Here is a 16,943-nt window from a genome sequence, read left to right on the forward strand (position 1 = left end):
TGCGCCTCCTGCAGGAGATAGGCTGCACTTACTGCATTATATATTTCCACAAGTATTTAGGTGTCATTTTTATGAGAGGTGGTTTCCGTTAAATTTCAAATTCAAATTGTGAGGTGAATAATTTTGTTTTTCCTTTCTTGAGCTACTGGAAAGTTGTCAGCTTAGATGTTGCTGCGATACTCAATAATGCTGGTGTGCAATTATCTTATGCCTCCAAGACATAGTGTTGAACCACACTCGATTAAGTGTCAAGCAGTTTTAACTCCATTATGTTTACACAGTGAAGTTATGTAATCAAAGGAGAAATAAGATAAATATTACATTGTTGGTGAAAACTGAAGGGTTTTCGCTTGTGAACCTTTTAGCCCAGGATTCAAACTGGTTATACCTGAAATAAATTCTCCTCACAAAGATTTCTCAGCATGGAAAGTACAAACTTAGTATTACATTATATGATTTCATGCTTTTAAAGAATAGTAAGTGTTGCAGTGTGCGCACACTTGTTGGGAAAAGCTATTTCTGGACAGATCAATCTTATTTAAATTGTTGCTTGCTAGTCGGCAGTAGTTTGGTGTCTTTAAAAAAAATTGTACAACTCAACACAACATACAGTGACACATGTTAAACATCTGGTCTCACTTTTTATTTTTACTTTAATAGCATAACAATTTAACAATATTAAGGCACGACACTGCACAAAGAATGATATAGAACCTGTGCTGAAGATCACAGACAGTTAAGGCTGTCTGATGGTAATGTTACAGTATTTTACAGTGTAAATAAACATGAGTAGAGACCGCACCTCGGCCAGGCTGCTCACCCTCATCACCCTCATCAAATCTACAAACAGGGAGCATGTGACCAGGCCTCGTGTGGCTCTACCGGGAATTCAAACTTGCACATGGTATTACATGTAATAACGACGCTGTAAAAACTTTGAATAATTTGACAAAAAAATCTGTAAAAAAATGATTTCGGTTTCTTTTGCACAATTGTCATCATGCGACCTACTGCAGGTATGGGACATCAGTAATATGATAACAGGGCTGTCATATATGGAGGGGTGTCTGTCAGCAGTCTCATATCTGATGCTTCTGGTGTTCGATCAGTTTCCTGTCCAGCGTCACAGAGTTCCTCACGGTTGCTGCGAAGTTGGTTAACTTCTCTGTGGGGGATCTTGTCTGTAGGATGTTACTAAAGTCCCATATGTAGATGTCTCAGTGATGACTGAGCAAAGGTTTTTGTATAAAAAGATATAAGATAAGTTAATCAGTGAGCGAGAGTCGAAGCTGATGGTTATGTGTTGAGGATGTGCTTGGCCTGTCTGTGCCCTCTCCAGGTCATAGTGGCGAGGAGGTCGTGTGGCATGGACATGTCAACATCCTCTTGCATCATATTCTCCATTTGTATTTACAAAATGTATTCTGTACACAGGACATCTACTGCATGTCAGTCTGTCCTGGAGGAGGGGTCCCTCCCCAGTTCCACTTCTTCAGGTTTCCTTCATTTGTTCTTTTTTTATTTATCAGGTTTGAGTCTCTAAGGACAGAAGGTGGGATTTGTTGCACATCTCTAAATAACTTTTAGGCAAATTCGTGATATATGGACTGTATGGATAAATATTTGACTTTACTTGGATCATTTGATTTTGCCACATTCAGCAGAGCCAGGTGACCACCTCCCTTTGTGTCTAATCTATATGCAAAGCCAATCTCACCATCTTGTGACTCCAGCTTCATATTTGGAGTGGTATCTTCTTATCCTACTCTCAGCAAGGAAGCAAATAAGCCTATTTCCAAAAATGAAAAGCTGGATGTTGAGTGATTTTGTTACGTAATTATGATGCACATGCTGCATCCTTTTAGAATGTAAATGTGATTTGTTTACTCTGATCCTTCCTCTTTCTCAGCTGCCTCGATGCTGTCTTTGCCCTTATCATCAACCAGAATCATTTTTTCCTCTGATGGTTGTTCAGATTTGCCCTCAGTCTTTGATTGGCTGTCTCCTTCGGGGAGAAGGTCATACTCTTTGTGACTGTCAGCCTGAAGAGCAGCATCCTTCACCTCTTCTTCACAATACGTCTTCCTCTTGAAGCAACCAAGCTTGTGTTGGAAGCAAGGGAAAAAAATCATTAGATCACATCATTTCAATCTGAATTCAGTAACTCACATTCAAGCATCAGCTCTGAATATGAAGGTTTAAGGCTGTGACTTGTATTTCAGGAGTTGGGGACCACTTGGAATAAGAAATGACCTCTCACCTTACACATGATGATTGTGGTTATGATGAGTAACAACAATCCCAATCCAACTCCTGTTGAAATGATCAGCTCTTTATTGGGGGGAATTATGAACTCAACCCGAACCTCAATCTGTAGGCAGAAATGTTTTTTAAAGTGATTCCTGGGCCTAAAGTCTGTGAATCTGTGTAAAAAGACTGAATTTACCAATTTCTTGATTGGATCGTTGTCTTTCCAGGAACCATCATGAGACCGCTTCTTTATGAATCCATTTTTCCTCTGTTGGTAATAAATATGATAAATTAGGCATCATGGAAAAGATTTAAATCAGCATCTTTAACAGGACATGACTGTGGTCAAACATCAGCATACCTCTTGTTTACGAGAATCCAGCACGTATTGTTGCCCGTCATATTCAACCCCTATGATGCTTCGGAATTTCACCTCCCCGCTGTCTCCAGTATATCGTTTCAGAAAGTCAATATTCTGCAATGTAAGAATACATTAATCAAATATATATATTCACCACTTTCAATGATTTACTGTAAGTGGAGTGTATTCTGTCAGTGTGAGTTGTTGCTACATACTTTGGATCGTTCTTTGAGATCCTTAAAATGTACTTCTCCAGACAATGTGAACTCAGTGGTTGACTCCTTGTCCAGGATGAATGTGTCACATGCAATGATTGTGCAGTCACCTAGCGGGCAGTTCTGTAACACAGCAGTGGTTCATTTCAGATTTGTAGATTCTTGTTTGTTGAGAATATTTTGACACTGAATATGTTTCACTTACATTTGGTTTGAGGTCAGTGATGCTGCAGTGAGTTTTGTTCTTAAAAGAGAGAAAGTTATTGGGGGTATTAAGAGTTTGACATTTCATAGGCAGCAGCATTATCAGTAAGAAGTGTTGTGGTAGTTAACAAATTACCTGCTGGACAGACACTCGATGATCCTTCATTTCAAAGTCATGTGCCAGTTTCGTTGGGAAGGACAGAGACACGTTGACAGGAAAAGCCTTAAATCCTGGATTAGCAATCTGGATGGTGAGAGACAGTTGGTCCATTTAAAAATAGCAGTCCAACATTTTGGGAAATGTGTATATTCACTTTCCTGTCAAGTCAGATGAGAAGATTGATGATACTTGTATATAAATAGTACATTTACCTTATGTTGTAGACTGTAACGGCTGTCAGAAAAGTTTTATTTGTCAAGCTGCTCATTGATTTGAAGATAAATCTACTTCTCATCTCAAAAACTTAGACCGTTGGTTGTTGGGTTTGCACATTCACAGCACATACATGTGTCTGTCTGGCTGATCATTGGCTGATTTGAATATGTTACTACTCTAGAGGTTTTTTTAAACAGTAAGTCAATTGTTGTATGTTAGATGTGTGGTATTGTTACCAGAAAAAAAGTAGGGGGGGGGGGGGGGGTCTTAACAGCTGCATGATGAATGTTTGTTGAGAAAATTGAAAGACACATTTCTTTGATAGTTTTTACCCTGTATGTAATCTCCATTTTTTGAGGTGCAGGCTCTTCTGGTGTGAAGTTCAGATATGTGATGCCTTCTTTCCTGAAAAGAGAACACAAAACAATTACAGTGTGCTGTAAAAATACATTTATCAAATTAATCGAATAAGCTCCCATTACAAAATGGGATTTATTTAGACAGCCATACTTACACTGTTATTGCCATTTTAATGTCAAACTGTACTGGGATGCTTCTGGTCAAGTTATTGTTCCTGGTGATGTTTGTGTTGTCACTGAGGAAGCAACAAAGCAATTCGTGAGAATACTGGTATTTAAGAATTCAGGCTAACTAATCCATAAAGTCTCTAAAAGTGGAATAGGAGCCAGAGCTTTCAGCTATCAAGCTCCTCTGCTGTGGAATCACCTCTGTGATTCAGTTAGGGAGGCAGACACCTTCTCTATATTTAAGAGTCGGCTTAGATATATAAAATACACCTACTCACGTATAGCACCATTACTGGCAAAACCTCTATCATTACAATTGTCATTGGGGCTCCCTTCTTCTCTGTTAAACATTTTCTCTCGTATAAATACTTTAAGCTTCGACACACCTCTCCATTTATGTTTGACACTATCTTTTCTCAGGAATATTGTTAATGTTGTTATTTGGATGTGCTCTGTTACATGTGGCATCTATTGCACTTCTGTCCGTCCTATAAAGAATCCCTCATATACAGCTTTCTCCAGGGTCTCTAAATGATTTCCTCTGGTAATAGTTTTTTTTATTGAGGGTTCTACATGATGTGTAGAATTTAGTAACATCTGGTGTTGAAGTTGCATGTTGCAGCTGAACACCCCTCACCTCACCCTCTCCTTCCAAACATGAAAAAGAAACTGTGGTAGCCTTCAGTTGTCATAAAAACTCAAAAGGTGTTTAGTTTTTTCAGTCTGGACTAATGTAAAAAACATCTTTCACCTAGATCTTACACACTGAACCTTTAAGGACGGAGGATGTCACACCTTGTTGAGCTCTATGAGGCACATTGTGATTTGTGAATATGGGCTTTACAAATAAATCAAATCAAATGAATAAAACGTGGAGTGTGTTGGATTACATTACAAGGCCTCTACCTTCTTCCGGTAACAGTCATCGAGATTGTGTCATTCCACTCGTACTCGGTCATGATGTAGAAAGAAGTTATAAACTTTGCCTTCACAGAAAAAAGAAAGAGGTCAACAACATTTTCAAAGGCCAAAGTCGTTTCATAATCTATACTATTTCACTTCCTGTCTGCTGTGAAGTGGGTGCAGTTTCACTCACAGAAGATCTGCTACGATACACAGGAAGGCTGACACCGCACACAGTTCTGTCATACACTCCTTCAAGGTCATGACAGCTGTACAGCGTTGGTCTCGATGCCTGTGTTAAAAAAACATGCAAAAAGCTGGATGAGCTTTACATATAAATACAATGCTGTGATACTTGCACGACCCTTGACTGTAAATTAGAAGTCTAGTTGATTTAAGTTTGAACTTTCATTTATGTTTAAACAAAGACTGGGTTCAAACAGCCTTTGCTGGCAGTGCTGGGTTCTGTGGGTGAAACTTGTTCTCCCTGACAACCCACACATCCTGTGAGGGTTTCAAACTCCAGACAACCTCTGTTTTGTTTGTGCTCTGTGACAGTGCAACAGACCTGTTTGTTGTATTTCTGCATTTAGCAGTGGAGGTTTTGACAAATTCAAATTGATTTAAAGTTATTTTTTAATGTTATTCATAATCAGTATCATTCATTTGGGGCCAAATCTAATATAAATGATCATGTCAGTTCAAGTATCATTGTGAAGGTGAATAACTGGAAAAATTTGGAATCAATCTATTGTCTATGTGTACGGCTTCTCAAACAGTTACAGTTTTTTAACCAAATAAATATTTATTTTGCTACCTTTGTTTGCATTGTCCATGTGTGGTAAAAGAATCAACCACACACAAAGACGCAAAAATTGCGACATCATCTTTGACTGTGTCAGTGTTGTCTATCTGATGTCTTTGTAAAGAGCCAGTCCAGTGCCTGTTCTAAACCTGTCTGTTCGGAATGGGCTGTTCTCTCTGCCTGTGTTTATGCTGTGGATGGAGCTTCTTCAGATTTCTTCCCGGTCATTAGTGAGTCCTCCTCCAACAGTTCTACAATATACTGTCGATATTTATTGTTTGTGTGCTGAACATGTCTATGGTCAGAGTGAAGTTAGAAAACTTTATCCTGATTGGTTTATCTGCAATGAAGAGTTGATAGTTAATTTCTTCATAACTTGAGGGTACACTGAAGCTAAAAATAAATCTGATTGGCTACTGGGCTGTATGGCAGTACTATGAAAGCCATGATGCTCGCTCAGAAGATCAGACATCATTACCTCTGTCTTTTTTAAACTGAACACCTACTGTCAGTCAGCAGAGTCAAAAGCTGTCCCATTTTAGAACATAGGACAAGATGGACAATATCCCTGATTAAGAATAAAGAAATGACATGTTTACATCACCTCTACAAGAGTCATCCTGGAGAAGGAGAGGCCTGGAGGATAGTACATTGTGAGGCTGGTGTTGTATGAGTCATCACCATGATTGGACAGTGTTATAGACACGTTGAAGTAGTTATCTTCTGCCACCAATAAGGTCGGGGTCCTGGGAGACACAGAGTATGTTCTTACTAGTCGCACGATGCCAACATTACAGTTGCTGCACTGTGTTTAGTCACATATAGTACGTACGTGAAGTTGAAATCCACCTCGAGTTCAGCAACACAGTGGTCATTGTTTGTACATTGCTTTTCAAAGGGAACCTGTAAAAAAGAGATTGCTGCTTATTTGAAAACACCGAGCAAGAATCAATTGGTTGCCCTACATCTTTCAGTTCAGAGTCAAACCTGAACAGTTAAAAAAATGGTTTCTGCATTTATGTTTGTTTCATGTATCTAATTGAGGAACTATAAAGTTTTGTTATTAATCCACAAAGATATGTTGATGTTTCTGCCTCCTCAGCAGAAGCTTGTGTGAAAGTTTAAGTCACTCATTTATCTACATCATGATTTTTTCAAGAAATCCACATCACATTTTGCTTTTATCGATATCGATCAGCTTGGAACTTGTTTAAAGAAAGTCTGTAAGGATACAACATCATAAGACGGCCTGCAGCCATCTGCAGTGCACATACCTCAACCATGGCCGTCCTTCTGCTGTCCACATTCAGGACGGCACCCGCACTCTCACTGTGGACTTGGGAAAAGTTCAATTTGATGTTGATGGGTGATAAAGTGTCTTTCACACATTTCTATGAGAAAGGAAGAAAAGTAATTTGCATATTGTTGAAGACATATTCACAAAGCAGAGATTTTTCATTTTAGAAATTGATTTCAGCATGAAAATAAAAAAAATATAGTCAAATGTACAAGTATTTTGACGGCTAGTGTTACTGGTATGTGACTTGAGGGTCCAGTATTATCAGCTAAATGTATCATGACGTGACAGAAAAGGTGTCGCTGCATGGGGAGGTGGGTTGGTGAGTATTTGAGCTTGAATAACAAAACAACAAATTTGGATGAGTGAGCAGGGACCCCTCACACATTACCCTTAGAATGATTTGGCACAGCCTACTTTTCATATTTCCACTGTTTTTGTAAATTACACAAAATACATTTCTCAGAAAGACGTTTGACGTGTATAAGAATATTTTCACACTGTTTACACAGAATACTCATATATCTTGATCATTTAAATGAGTGAATTTCTCCATACTGGCATGTAGACAGAGTGGTTGAAGCAAGTTTCAATAGCCCTCAGGTTGCAGGTAGAGGTATGATTCCTGGCTTTCTTGTTGTTTTCAAAGAAACCTCGGTAAGTTTGTCTCGTTGGATCCACATTAACTATGTATGAGATGTTCAGTCCTGAGCTCATCACATCTATAAAGACACACAGCAAGATTAAAATACCTCATTGATAGTGTGCACCATTAACAGCTCTTAATAAATCTGTTCATTGGCTCCGGTCCTTACCGTCGTGGCTCTGAGTAGTTTCTTCCATTATAAAGCAGACTGTTAAGGTCACCATGGGTAAAGCTTCATCTATGTTGTCCACACAGTCAAACCTCTCAGTGCTTATTTCCTCAGGTAGAAAAGAGAGACGTGCCACGACGTTGAAGACAGGACTGGACCTGAAAGACATTAAAGATTAATATTGATTAAATTAATAAAAAAATGTAACATTTATTATTAGACTCTTATATCTGAAGGACAATGGTAAACTAGTGCATAGAGTAGAATCATATTTTGGTAGGTCGTATAAGAGAAGGTTGATATTAGTGCCTTCAGTCCAACTGACCTTTATTTTGAAATCAGCTTAACATTTTCATGATATGTTGTGCCTTTGTTTATTAACAGATGTCATATTGTAATCTCTTTTATTTATAATATTCAATTCATATGTTCAAGGTTCAGGGGCTTGTAAAGCTCTGTGATGTAGAGCCTCGTTATGATCTTTCTGAATTTGTTAGCAATTGTCCATAGAAAGACAGGGTGTACAGCATGCACATCCCAAAAAACATCCCTTTTTATCTGATTCTGACTTAGCCATACTCTTAACGTACACAGTATCCATACCTCAAGACAACAGCCATGCCCTGTGATCCAATCACAATATCTGGGAGTCCTTCCTCTCCGAGGTCAATGCGCCCATCGATGGCCTGGCCAAAGAATCTCATCTCAGGACTAATTTCCTGTCCCATGATTCTCTGTAATAACAGTTTAGAAAATTGAAAGTGGGCACAGTTTGCAAACAGATTCTAAGTTACTCATTAGAGAGGCGGTGGAAACACCGGATGGTAGATGCTGCTCGACAGATGGGGTAACATCCATAAAACCACAATACAGCCAAAGCCACAGCTACTGCTCACTACAAAAAACATCTGATAATCTGTTTTTAAAGTCACATGCATTGAAACTGATGGATCTGGTGGAATTTCAGTACAAAGAGTGAACAAACCAAGAAATAATCTACTACCTGGTATACGAGAAGTGTTTTTGGACAGAGAGGGGGGTTATGTTATAACTTGAGAGGGACATTTCATTTGAAACATTGTTATTCTGACACCAATCTCATAGAGCAAAAAGGAAGATTGCCAAAAACATAATTTATGAGAGGTACAGAAATCAAGAAGAGAAATGGAAAGCATGTTTGTTGCACGTAAGAACACTACAGCGATGAAGTGAACAAAATGGACCCTCTGGGAAGAGTGGACTTGTATTTGTAATCTTGTAGAACAGGGGTGGGACAGGAATGTATCTTCTTCCTACTCCTTTTTGGACAGAAAATGATCTATGTTACTTTATGTTACTTAATATTTATGTTTGTTGATTCATTATTTTCTGATTTTTCCTGCAAATTAATTTTATTCTATCCTTTTCAAACCTTTGAAATGAACTAAAGTAAGATGCTCATGATGAGACACATAAGTTTTAGAAGTTATAGATGAAATAAATAAATCATGTCCTTCAGAAGATGTGAGTTTTTGTTTTATTCATAAGCCACTTCTGAAAATAAATACATATATGTCTAACTCTTACAGACTTTTGACAGACAGTGTGGAGACGACAGGAAATGAGGAAGATTCAACTAAAGTCCCCATGGTGGATTCGACCAGGTGAAATTATGGTTTACCTTATTACTTTATTCACTGGGTTTCCTTGATGCACTACTGGTTGGTGTGTGGTTGATGAATCTTTCCACAGCATGTTAGTAAAAATATAATATGTCAAGTTTTCCTCGAGCTCACCTGGCTGAAAGTGCTGCGTATCCCATTGCGTCTGTCACCAAGGTAGATGTACACAACCCCTCTGTTTTCATCCTCAAGGGGGGCTCCAACAGCAACGTCTCGGAGTCCATCTCCATTAATATCTGCAAGGCTGGAAATGGTGGAGCCAAATCTGCCCATGGATGGTGCTGTCACATTTAGTACAGTTGCCAGTTGCATCTGTAGAAGTCAATTCATCATGAAAACAAGTGCATCAATTAAAAAAGTAAAGCAAGAAAGTAAAAAGCCTCACAGTAAACCGGAGGCTTTGTCGCTGCCCCCACCTTCTCAGACAGTGAGTAGACGTAGACCAGGCCTTCTCTCTTCTCCTGGGGCTGATAGAACAGCGGAGCTCCCACCAGAAGGAAGTCAGTGTCACCATCTGAGTCGATATCTACTGAGCTCAGCTCTGCACCAAAGTAGGAGCCAATCTGAAAATGTGCGGCATACAGAATGTCTTAACATGCACTCGCCAAAGCATTTTTTAAAAACCTGCATGTATTTGAGTAAACTAAGGATAATCATGTAATGTGCTTCCAAGAGCTCTGTCATTTCATTTTCTCACACATTTACTCACAACTTTGCTGCATCTGTAAATACAAAGTAATTGTGATTAACTGATCTCCCTGATTGCTTCAATAAAAAAACAGCTAGCAGGGCCCGGTCACCTGTTTAATGAAGCTTTCTGAGCAACTTCGCATAGTAAAAGCTGATGTCTCTTCATAGTTGATGTATGAGGGTTCTAGTCTCCAAGGTGAAAGTAAACCCACACATTCTTGTTGTTCATTGAACAGCTAGTTTTATGGGAAATTACCCCAAAAGCAGATTTAGTAGATTTATCAGTTTTCTAACTTCACTCTGACCATAGACATGTTTATAAGCAAAATATGTAATTACGTTTTGATAAATCATATTATAAAATACCTTTTCAAGACAGTATGCCTACCTGGGTACCATTTAGTGTTTGGGCTGCGGTCCAATCCCCACCATCACGTCTGAAAAGTACGACCTGTCCCGTGTGCTCAAATCTTGGTGCACCCGCAAAGTAAAAAGGAGCGTTGTCCTTCTTTCCAAGAGAAATAGAGTATCCTGCAACAGTGAAAACAGGAAATGTCACTCAAATCAAATGTTCATTTTATAAGAAGCCCAGTGCTTTACAATACAACGCTATTTTAACTCTCAGTTCCATTGCCATTTACCTCCTGCCAAATAAACCTATTTTGATAAAGGGGCAGGTGATATGTTAATGATGTGTAAATGACTTTACCCATGTAGGAGTCCTTTTTCATGCGTGGATCTTCAATTTTTGTTTCTTTTCCTTCATGGAATTCTTGGAGAGAGCCCAACCAGTCCTTTGAGCCCACTGCACCCAGGATCAGTGTTTTCTGTCAACAGAAAAATGCAAGTCTTGTCAGAGCACAGAGTGGAGCTACCAGTGGGTGCTGTGTCGACTGTCTGAACTGCTGCTGTCAAACTGGTTGGTCCACTGAGGCAGTGGAGAACCGTGTTTCATCCAGAAAAACGATGGAGGATTGTAAACAGTGGTCCCTCAACGAGGCAGCTGCTTTGTATAGGAGGAAATTAACCACACTGTTTGTCTGCCCCTGTCAATGGAAACATTAGTGACTTCACTCACGTTATAGAAGGCAGCACTGAATCCACTCTGAGCCATTTCGTCCAACATGTCTGCTCCCCGAGCCACACTGGAGCCTGCATATGGAAACAAACTAGTTCACTAGTATTGGTGTCTGGCTATGGCTTTTGTTACATTGTTAGATAAAGAGGAAAGAAAATATCCAACATCACCTTCCATTTTAAAAATCCTTTTTTGAAACGTCTCCAGTATTCCCGTCAGTCCGTTGTAGTCCTCAATTTTAAAGGCATATTTGTCCGTTGGTTGTGAAGCGATGGCTGTGAATTTTTCTAGCATGACGTCTTTGACCTGAAATCAGAATGCAGTTTGATGTTAATTCAGAGGTGGTAAAGAGAAACCACACAGGCTGATGGTCTGTAGAACATTTCAGTTCTGCACTGAGAAGCGCAATTGTGCATCTCTGTAGGAGTGAACAGAGCAGTCCCATGAACTGAATGTGTCTGTGGGTGGATGTGCATATCCTGTGAACCGTTGAGCTAACATCTTCTCTCTAATCTGACAGGTGCATTGATAATGTCTCCAGAAAGTGATGTGCAGAATTCTGACATGCAATGCATTCAATATTAATACAAATGGGATAAACAGGGGACCAGCACTCTGTAGCAGTCAGTATGGGCAGTGTGCCCTCACCCTGTGAACCAATTTCAACACTCTAACCTCTAAGTAGAGGAAGATGTGGTAGGGTGTAAGTCCTCTGATAAACAACAGCACCAGATCATTTTGCTGAACTGAAACAAACAGTCATAGCAGTAACATTCACTGAATCACTTCCTCTTTAGGCGTTAGTCTTTAAAGTGACAGCACATTGTTGCTTTATATCAAGCTGAATTACAGAGCTTGTGGTTTAACAAGTTGTGAACTTGAGTCTGAAGATTAAGTGCTCAACAGAACTCTGAAATAGCTGACATACGTAACAGCAGTGAGGTAAATCATTCTAATTTAAGGTGAATATTGGTGATCTGGGACTTTAGGTAATGAGGGACACTTGAGTCTGGTTATTTCCTATGTAATATGTATTTATGGACCTGTCTGTTTAAACTGTTTGATCCAAAAAAGCACAGAAGAGCGTTTGACCTGCAGCCATTGGCTTCACAAAACACGTGGAGAAGACAGTGGGGGGATTGATGAATAGCCCCAATAGAAAGCAATAGCAAACTACTGAGGTAGACTACAAGTAGACTGTTTGATATGCAATATGCCTACTTACATATACTAGCAATAAGTCATTGCTGTTCTCTTCATCTCTGTCAGACATTGTCTTACGTATAAACATTGCACCTTTTTATGTCCTCTGAGACCAATTGTGGTTGGTGAATATGGGCCACAGAAATAAAATGGATTGATTGCTCGAATTTTAATATATTGAAAAATTAATAGAATAGAAGAATAGAAATATTCACAATTCTTTTAATAAAAGGGTTATATTGACCTTGATATGCATTTTTTTAATCCTAATACAAATGTCCCAGATTATCAAATTCAGGCAGGATTTTCTTTTTTGGCACAAACAACACTAAAGGTCTCCTTTTTGAAATGGCCATGCTCCATTCTTTCTTCGTAATAAGTCGGAGAGGTCAAAATAAAATGAATAAAAAATATTACTCGAATTGACCCTATATACAAACCACACACATGAACAGTAGCAAATCTAAATTCTGTTTCATTTTATGAAAAACATTGACTATAAAATGTTCATTCCACATAAACCAGGCAGGATAAATACAAATGTATCTTCACCCTGCACTGATTTAAAATCGACAGTATATTGTAGAACTATTTGAGGAGGACTCACTAATGACAAGGAATTCTGAAGTAGCTCAGCAGCATTAACACAGGACAAGAGAACAGAACATTCTATACAGGCTCTGAACTAGTAATACAAATAGAATCGAGTAATAAAACATATAAGATCACAACTTACCCCAATGACAAAGCGAATGATCTGTTTCTTCTGATATTCTTCAATAATAAGATCTGCGTTTGTATCACTGGGATCGCCATCTGTGATTATCACCAAAACTTTAATTGCATCAGGAGAGGCACCTACATCTGGGTCTTCGAAGACATTTTTCCTGAAACAAACAAATACCAATGTAGTTTTTCAAATGCTCAGAATAAACAAAACTCCAATCTATAAGTATGAATAAATCAACGATTCTAACTTTAATAACATGCTCATGATGTTAATGTATCATTGGACCAGCTCTTTATCGAGCGTTGATATCCCTCAACAGTAATGTCAATAACATTTCTTGTACATCCCAACTAAGAGTCATTTTGAAACCTATAAGTTTAATGTCACTGAACTCACAACACAAATGCGAGGGCTCCATGTGTGTTGGTGAGCTGCCTCATGTGGGCTTCTTTCCGAAGTTTACCAAGAGCTCTTCCGTCTTGATAGTCGTTGAAGGTAAATACCGTCCTGAATGTTGAGGAGAACTGAACTGCTGAGAACTGGAAAAATACATAAAACAGACAACACAATACAACAATTTAACATACTGCTATTTCTATATAATTCAACAAATAAAAGTCATGAACTCTTTCATGTTGCAGTGGAGCAGTGACCTTGATTGATGTGTTCTTAAGGCTCTTCATTATATCCACTATGAAATCTTTATTTTTGCTGAACTCAGCTGTGGTCATACTGCCTGATCCATCAAAAAGAAAGACAAGGTCCACTGTCTTTTTGGTGCATTCTGAAAAGAAATATACAGAATAACAAAAGTTTGTTTGGACAAAAACATGCAAGAAGAACAAGATGTGAGACTTTTCCAGTCTTTTATCATCTCTCACCTTCGAAAGCAGGAGTGAAAGAGGAGATTTTGTGAAGACGATCAGTCATCTTGTAACACACACTGTTTAGATAGGAGTTCTCATTGCATTCATGGGCTACACTTGGGCTGCAAACCTAAGTCCAAACATGAGAGGTAAAGGAATTCAGATTCATCACATTGATTTGTTTTGGTTTTATCAAAGTATTGGCCTTTGTGATTTGCTTACAAAGAACTGGGAGCTTGTGGAGTCTGCAGCGATTGACAGGCCGAGGAGCTTCACTGGTAAAGTTCTATTTTTCACAGTAATGTCTGAAACAGTAGCATTTAATTAGTACAAGAATAATGCAAAGCATTTCAGCTACACCATCAAGTCTCTATTTTATGCTTTATGTATTGTTGAGAAGGAAACTTTATCTGTGTGTGGTTAATTGTGTAACATTGACTGTATTCAACATAGGTATTTATATACCTTCAGCATTGAAACACTGGGTGTTTTGGTTTTTGACCTGTCTGCATACTCCTCCAGATCCATTGAGCTTCAGCGGCGCCGTGACAATTACCCTGAGAATGAGGTGAGCAACCATTGAAGTAGTCAAAATGGCACAAGCAACAACATTTCAGCTCAAAGGAAATGCTCTATATGTGAAGCAGGATGTGAGGTCATGCTTTTGTGATGAAGAGCAAGATCAGGATGCATCATTCAATCAGTTACATTTTTTCACACCTCTGCAGAAGATGTAAACCTCATTTATTTTCCACATCTACTTCATGAGTACTGATTATGACATTTTTAGCAACAGTTATAATCAACTGAAACTCAAAGTTAAAAATGCACACGTACCCTTTGTCTGTGCCAGACATGAACTGAAGCACTTTGTAGCCAAAGAAATCTTTCTGTTCACCAGCATAGACATCTGGATTTGTTGTATCAATGTTGAAAGCCAAAGAAAGAGGGGTGGCTGCAATAAAAATAAAAAAACTTGTTTATTTTCTCGCAAGTTTTAATCAGAACGGTGGCTAAATTAATTTGAAATGAAAAGGGATCATGAGAATTTCAGAAGAGACTATAATTACTGTTTCAGAGACAATATGAAGGTTTAAAAAAGTTATATTTGAACTTTGTCAAGCATCAACACTACACCTGTTAAGAATACATTGATCTACAATGGGTCAACAGTGTTTCTACACAATTCATTTTTCAGATAATTAAAAAAAAAAGTAGTTAGAAAGTCAAATGAGGCTAAAGTGCATATGAGGCAAATGGTTTTCGTCCAACTTAATGCTCTTACGCATATTCATGATTGATATAGTTTATATATTGTATGTATATAACATAGTGATGCTCTCTAATATTACAGTTTCAGTATTAAGAATATCATAGTGATGTGGCAGAAAAAGACATTTTTATCTTCTACTTCTTCTTTCTTGTCCAAACTCGTTGCCTAAAATGACCCTCTACGCAACTTAAAAATTGACTGTTCATTTTCACTTTCAAACTGATCTTCAGCCAAATTGACACTGGCATCATTTTAGCTTTTTGATCATTTTTCACACATGCACCTCCTGTAGATTCACTGATTTGAAAAATTACGTTCACAGCATGAAAAGCAAAAAAAACAACTTTCTTCTCCTCAAGGCTTCCAGTTGTTGACCTTGATGTGATATTACACCTTGATTGCACTGTTCACAAGCAGCACTGATTTGAAAGGATATGAATATTGCAAATGTTAAAAGTATATAAAATGCAAGGGGACAACAAATTGAAAATAAATAAAAAAATGTTTTGCTTGTCTATTTATGTTTGCTTGAAGCTGTACTAATCATCTTTATATTTTTTAGATCAAATGACTATGTAGAAATTGAGAGGTGTCATAAACAAACTCACAGAGAATTCACACCCTGCTGCTCTACTGTTGTGTTCTCTCTCACAGTTCTCATCAATGTCAATTTCAAGAACAGCAGCAGGCACCTATTTTGTAAAAGCTCTGAAAAGCCATTGCACGCAAATATATCTGCTCAGCAACAAATATTCAAGTTGAAAGAGTCAATTTATTAGGTTTTGCAACTTATAAGCATTTTTGGTCATTTTTGTTCTAATCCTCAACACCTCAAATACACATGTATTTTCTCCCAAACTCACATAGAACATAAACCACCTCTATCTCGAGGAGAAATTCTGTCTGATAAATGTAGGAAATATTATTTTCTTACCTAGCACCACCATGTAGGTGAGCAAGACAATATGACGCTGGTCTTGCATCTTTCACCTCACTCTTCTCAAGCTTCTTGACATTTATGTGTGCAACACTTCCTGTGTGCTTTTCAAATAAGGGCGTTTCAGTACCAGGTGGTTGTGAAACTTGTCTCACAGCAATGCTCTCAGCAAAATGTATCTCTTCCCTCACACTTCCCCTTTACACTTGTGACTCTGAAATCCTTTATTTCTCACTCATTGTTACAGGAAAAAGATAAAGGAAACTGGTGGTTATTCATAGAGCCTCATAACAGGAGGGATTTACATCTTACATCTATAAACAGGTCCAAAAAACAGGAAAGATGATGATGTTACAATTAGAACTTGTGAGAATCTTGCTGTGATAAGTAAATCACCACATGAATGCAGAGAAGTTGTACTGGTTAACTTCCAGTGGTGGAAGAAGTATTAAATAAATGCTTTGGTGGAATGTGACAAAATGTATTACTGTAAGACAAGCTCTATACTTAGTAGAAATTTGAGAACCATTGAATTTGAATATTTTCTTTGCATACCACATTTTCATCTAATAAAGTTAAGAGGGAAATGTTGTTTAGTGACAGTTACTGTATAGTTTAATGTGGTTGCCACAAGATAACAATACCATTGATTATTTTTTCTAGATCAGGGTTCATAAAGGGGCCACCATTTTTGGTTTTTGTCACACATCATTCAATATATTTTGATAATTATTCATTGTTCAAGCAAATTG

General features: G+C 38.1%; 1 protein-coding gene across 1 annotated transcript; it reads right to left on the minus strand.

The window, feature by feature from the left end:
* Nucleotides 1-628: 628 nt before the first annotated feature.
* zmp:0000001082 (integrin alpha-M) lies at nucleotides 629-16,381 on the minus strand. Its single transcript, XM_020084147.2, has 31 exons — nucleotides 16,189-16,381; nucleotides 14,819-14,936; nucleotides 14,447-14,538; nucleotides 14,204-14,286; nucleotides 13,997-14,111; nucleotides 13,769-13,899; nucleotides 13,512-13,654; nucleotides 13,122-13,272; nucleotides 11,353-11,488; nucleotides 11,183-11,256; nucleotides 10,814-10,931; nucleotides 10,493-10,635; nucleotides 9,831-9,977; nucleotides 9,529-9,726; nucleotides 8,357-8,487; nucleotides 7,754-7,911; nucleotides 7,497-7,660; nucleotides 6,916-7,032; nucleotides 6,474-6,544; nucleotides 6,246-6,387; nucleotides 5,030-5,128; nucleotides 4,840-4,919; nucleotides 3,921-4,001; nucleotides 3,739-3,811; nucleotides 3,167-3,274; nucleotides 3,032-3,070; nucleotides 2,827-2,949; nucleotides 2,612-2,725; nucleotides 2,447-2,518; nucleotides 2,261-2,371; nucleotides 629-2,102 (listed from the first exon to the last, which is right to left on the minus strand). The coding sequence occupies exons 1-31, from the start codon at nucleotides 16,235-16,237 to the stop codon at nucleotides 1,884-1,886; spliced, it is 3,600 nt and encodes a 1,199-aa protein (XP_019939706.2). The 5' UTR covers nucleotides 16,238-16,381; the 3' UTR covers nucleotides 629-1,883.
* Nucleotides 16,382-16,943: the final 562 nt, after the last annotated feature.

Source organism: Paralichthys olivaceus, chromosome 8 (genome assembly GCF_024713975.1).
Source record: "Paralichthys olivaceus isolate ysfri-2021 chromosome 8, ASM2471397v2, whole genome shotgun sequence".
NCBI classification, from domain to species: domain Eukaryota; kingdom Metazoa; phylum Chordata; class Actinopteri; order Pleuronectiformes; family Paralichthyidae; genus Paralichthys; species Paralichthys olivaceus.

What these genes read in the sequence shown, in the direction of transcription:
- zmp:0000001082 (XM_020084147.2), bottom strand. Translation starts at nt 16,237, where the DNA reads ATGCAAGACCAGCGTCATATTGTCTTGCTCACCTACATGGTGGTGCTA. An exon ending in CCAGTGTTTCAATGCTGAAG is followed by an intron (nt 14,287 to 14,446) that starts GTATATAAATAC and finishes CTACTGTTTCAG; the next exon opens with ACATTACTGTGAAAAATAGA. An exon ending in ATCTCAAAGAACGATCCAAA is followed by an intron (nt 2,726 to 2,826) that starts GTATGTAGCAAC and finishes CTTACATTGCAG; the next exon opens with AATATTGACTTTCTGAAACG.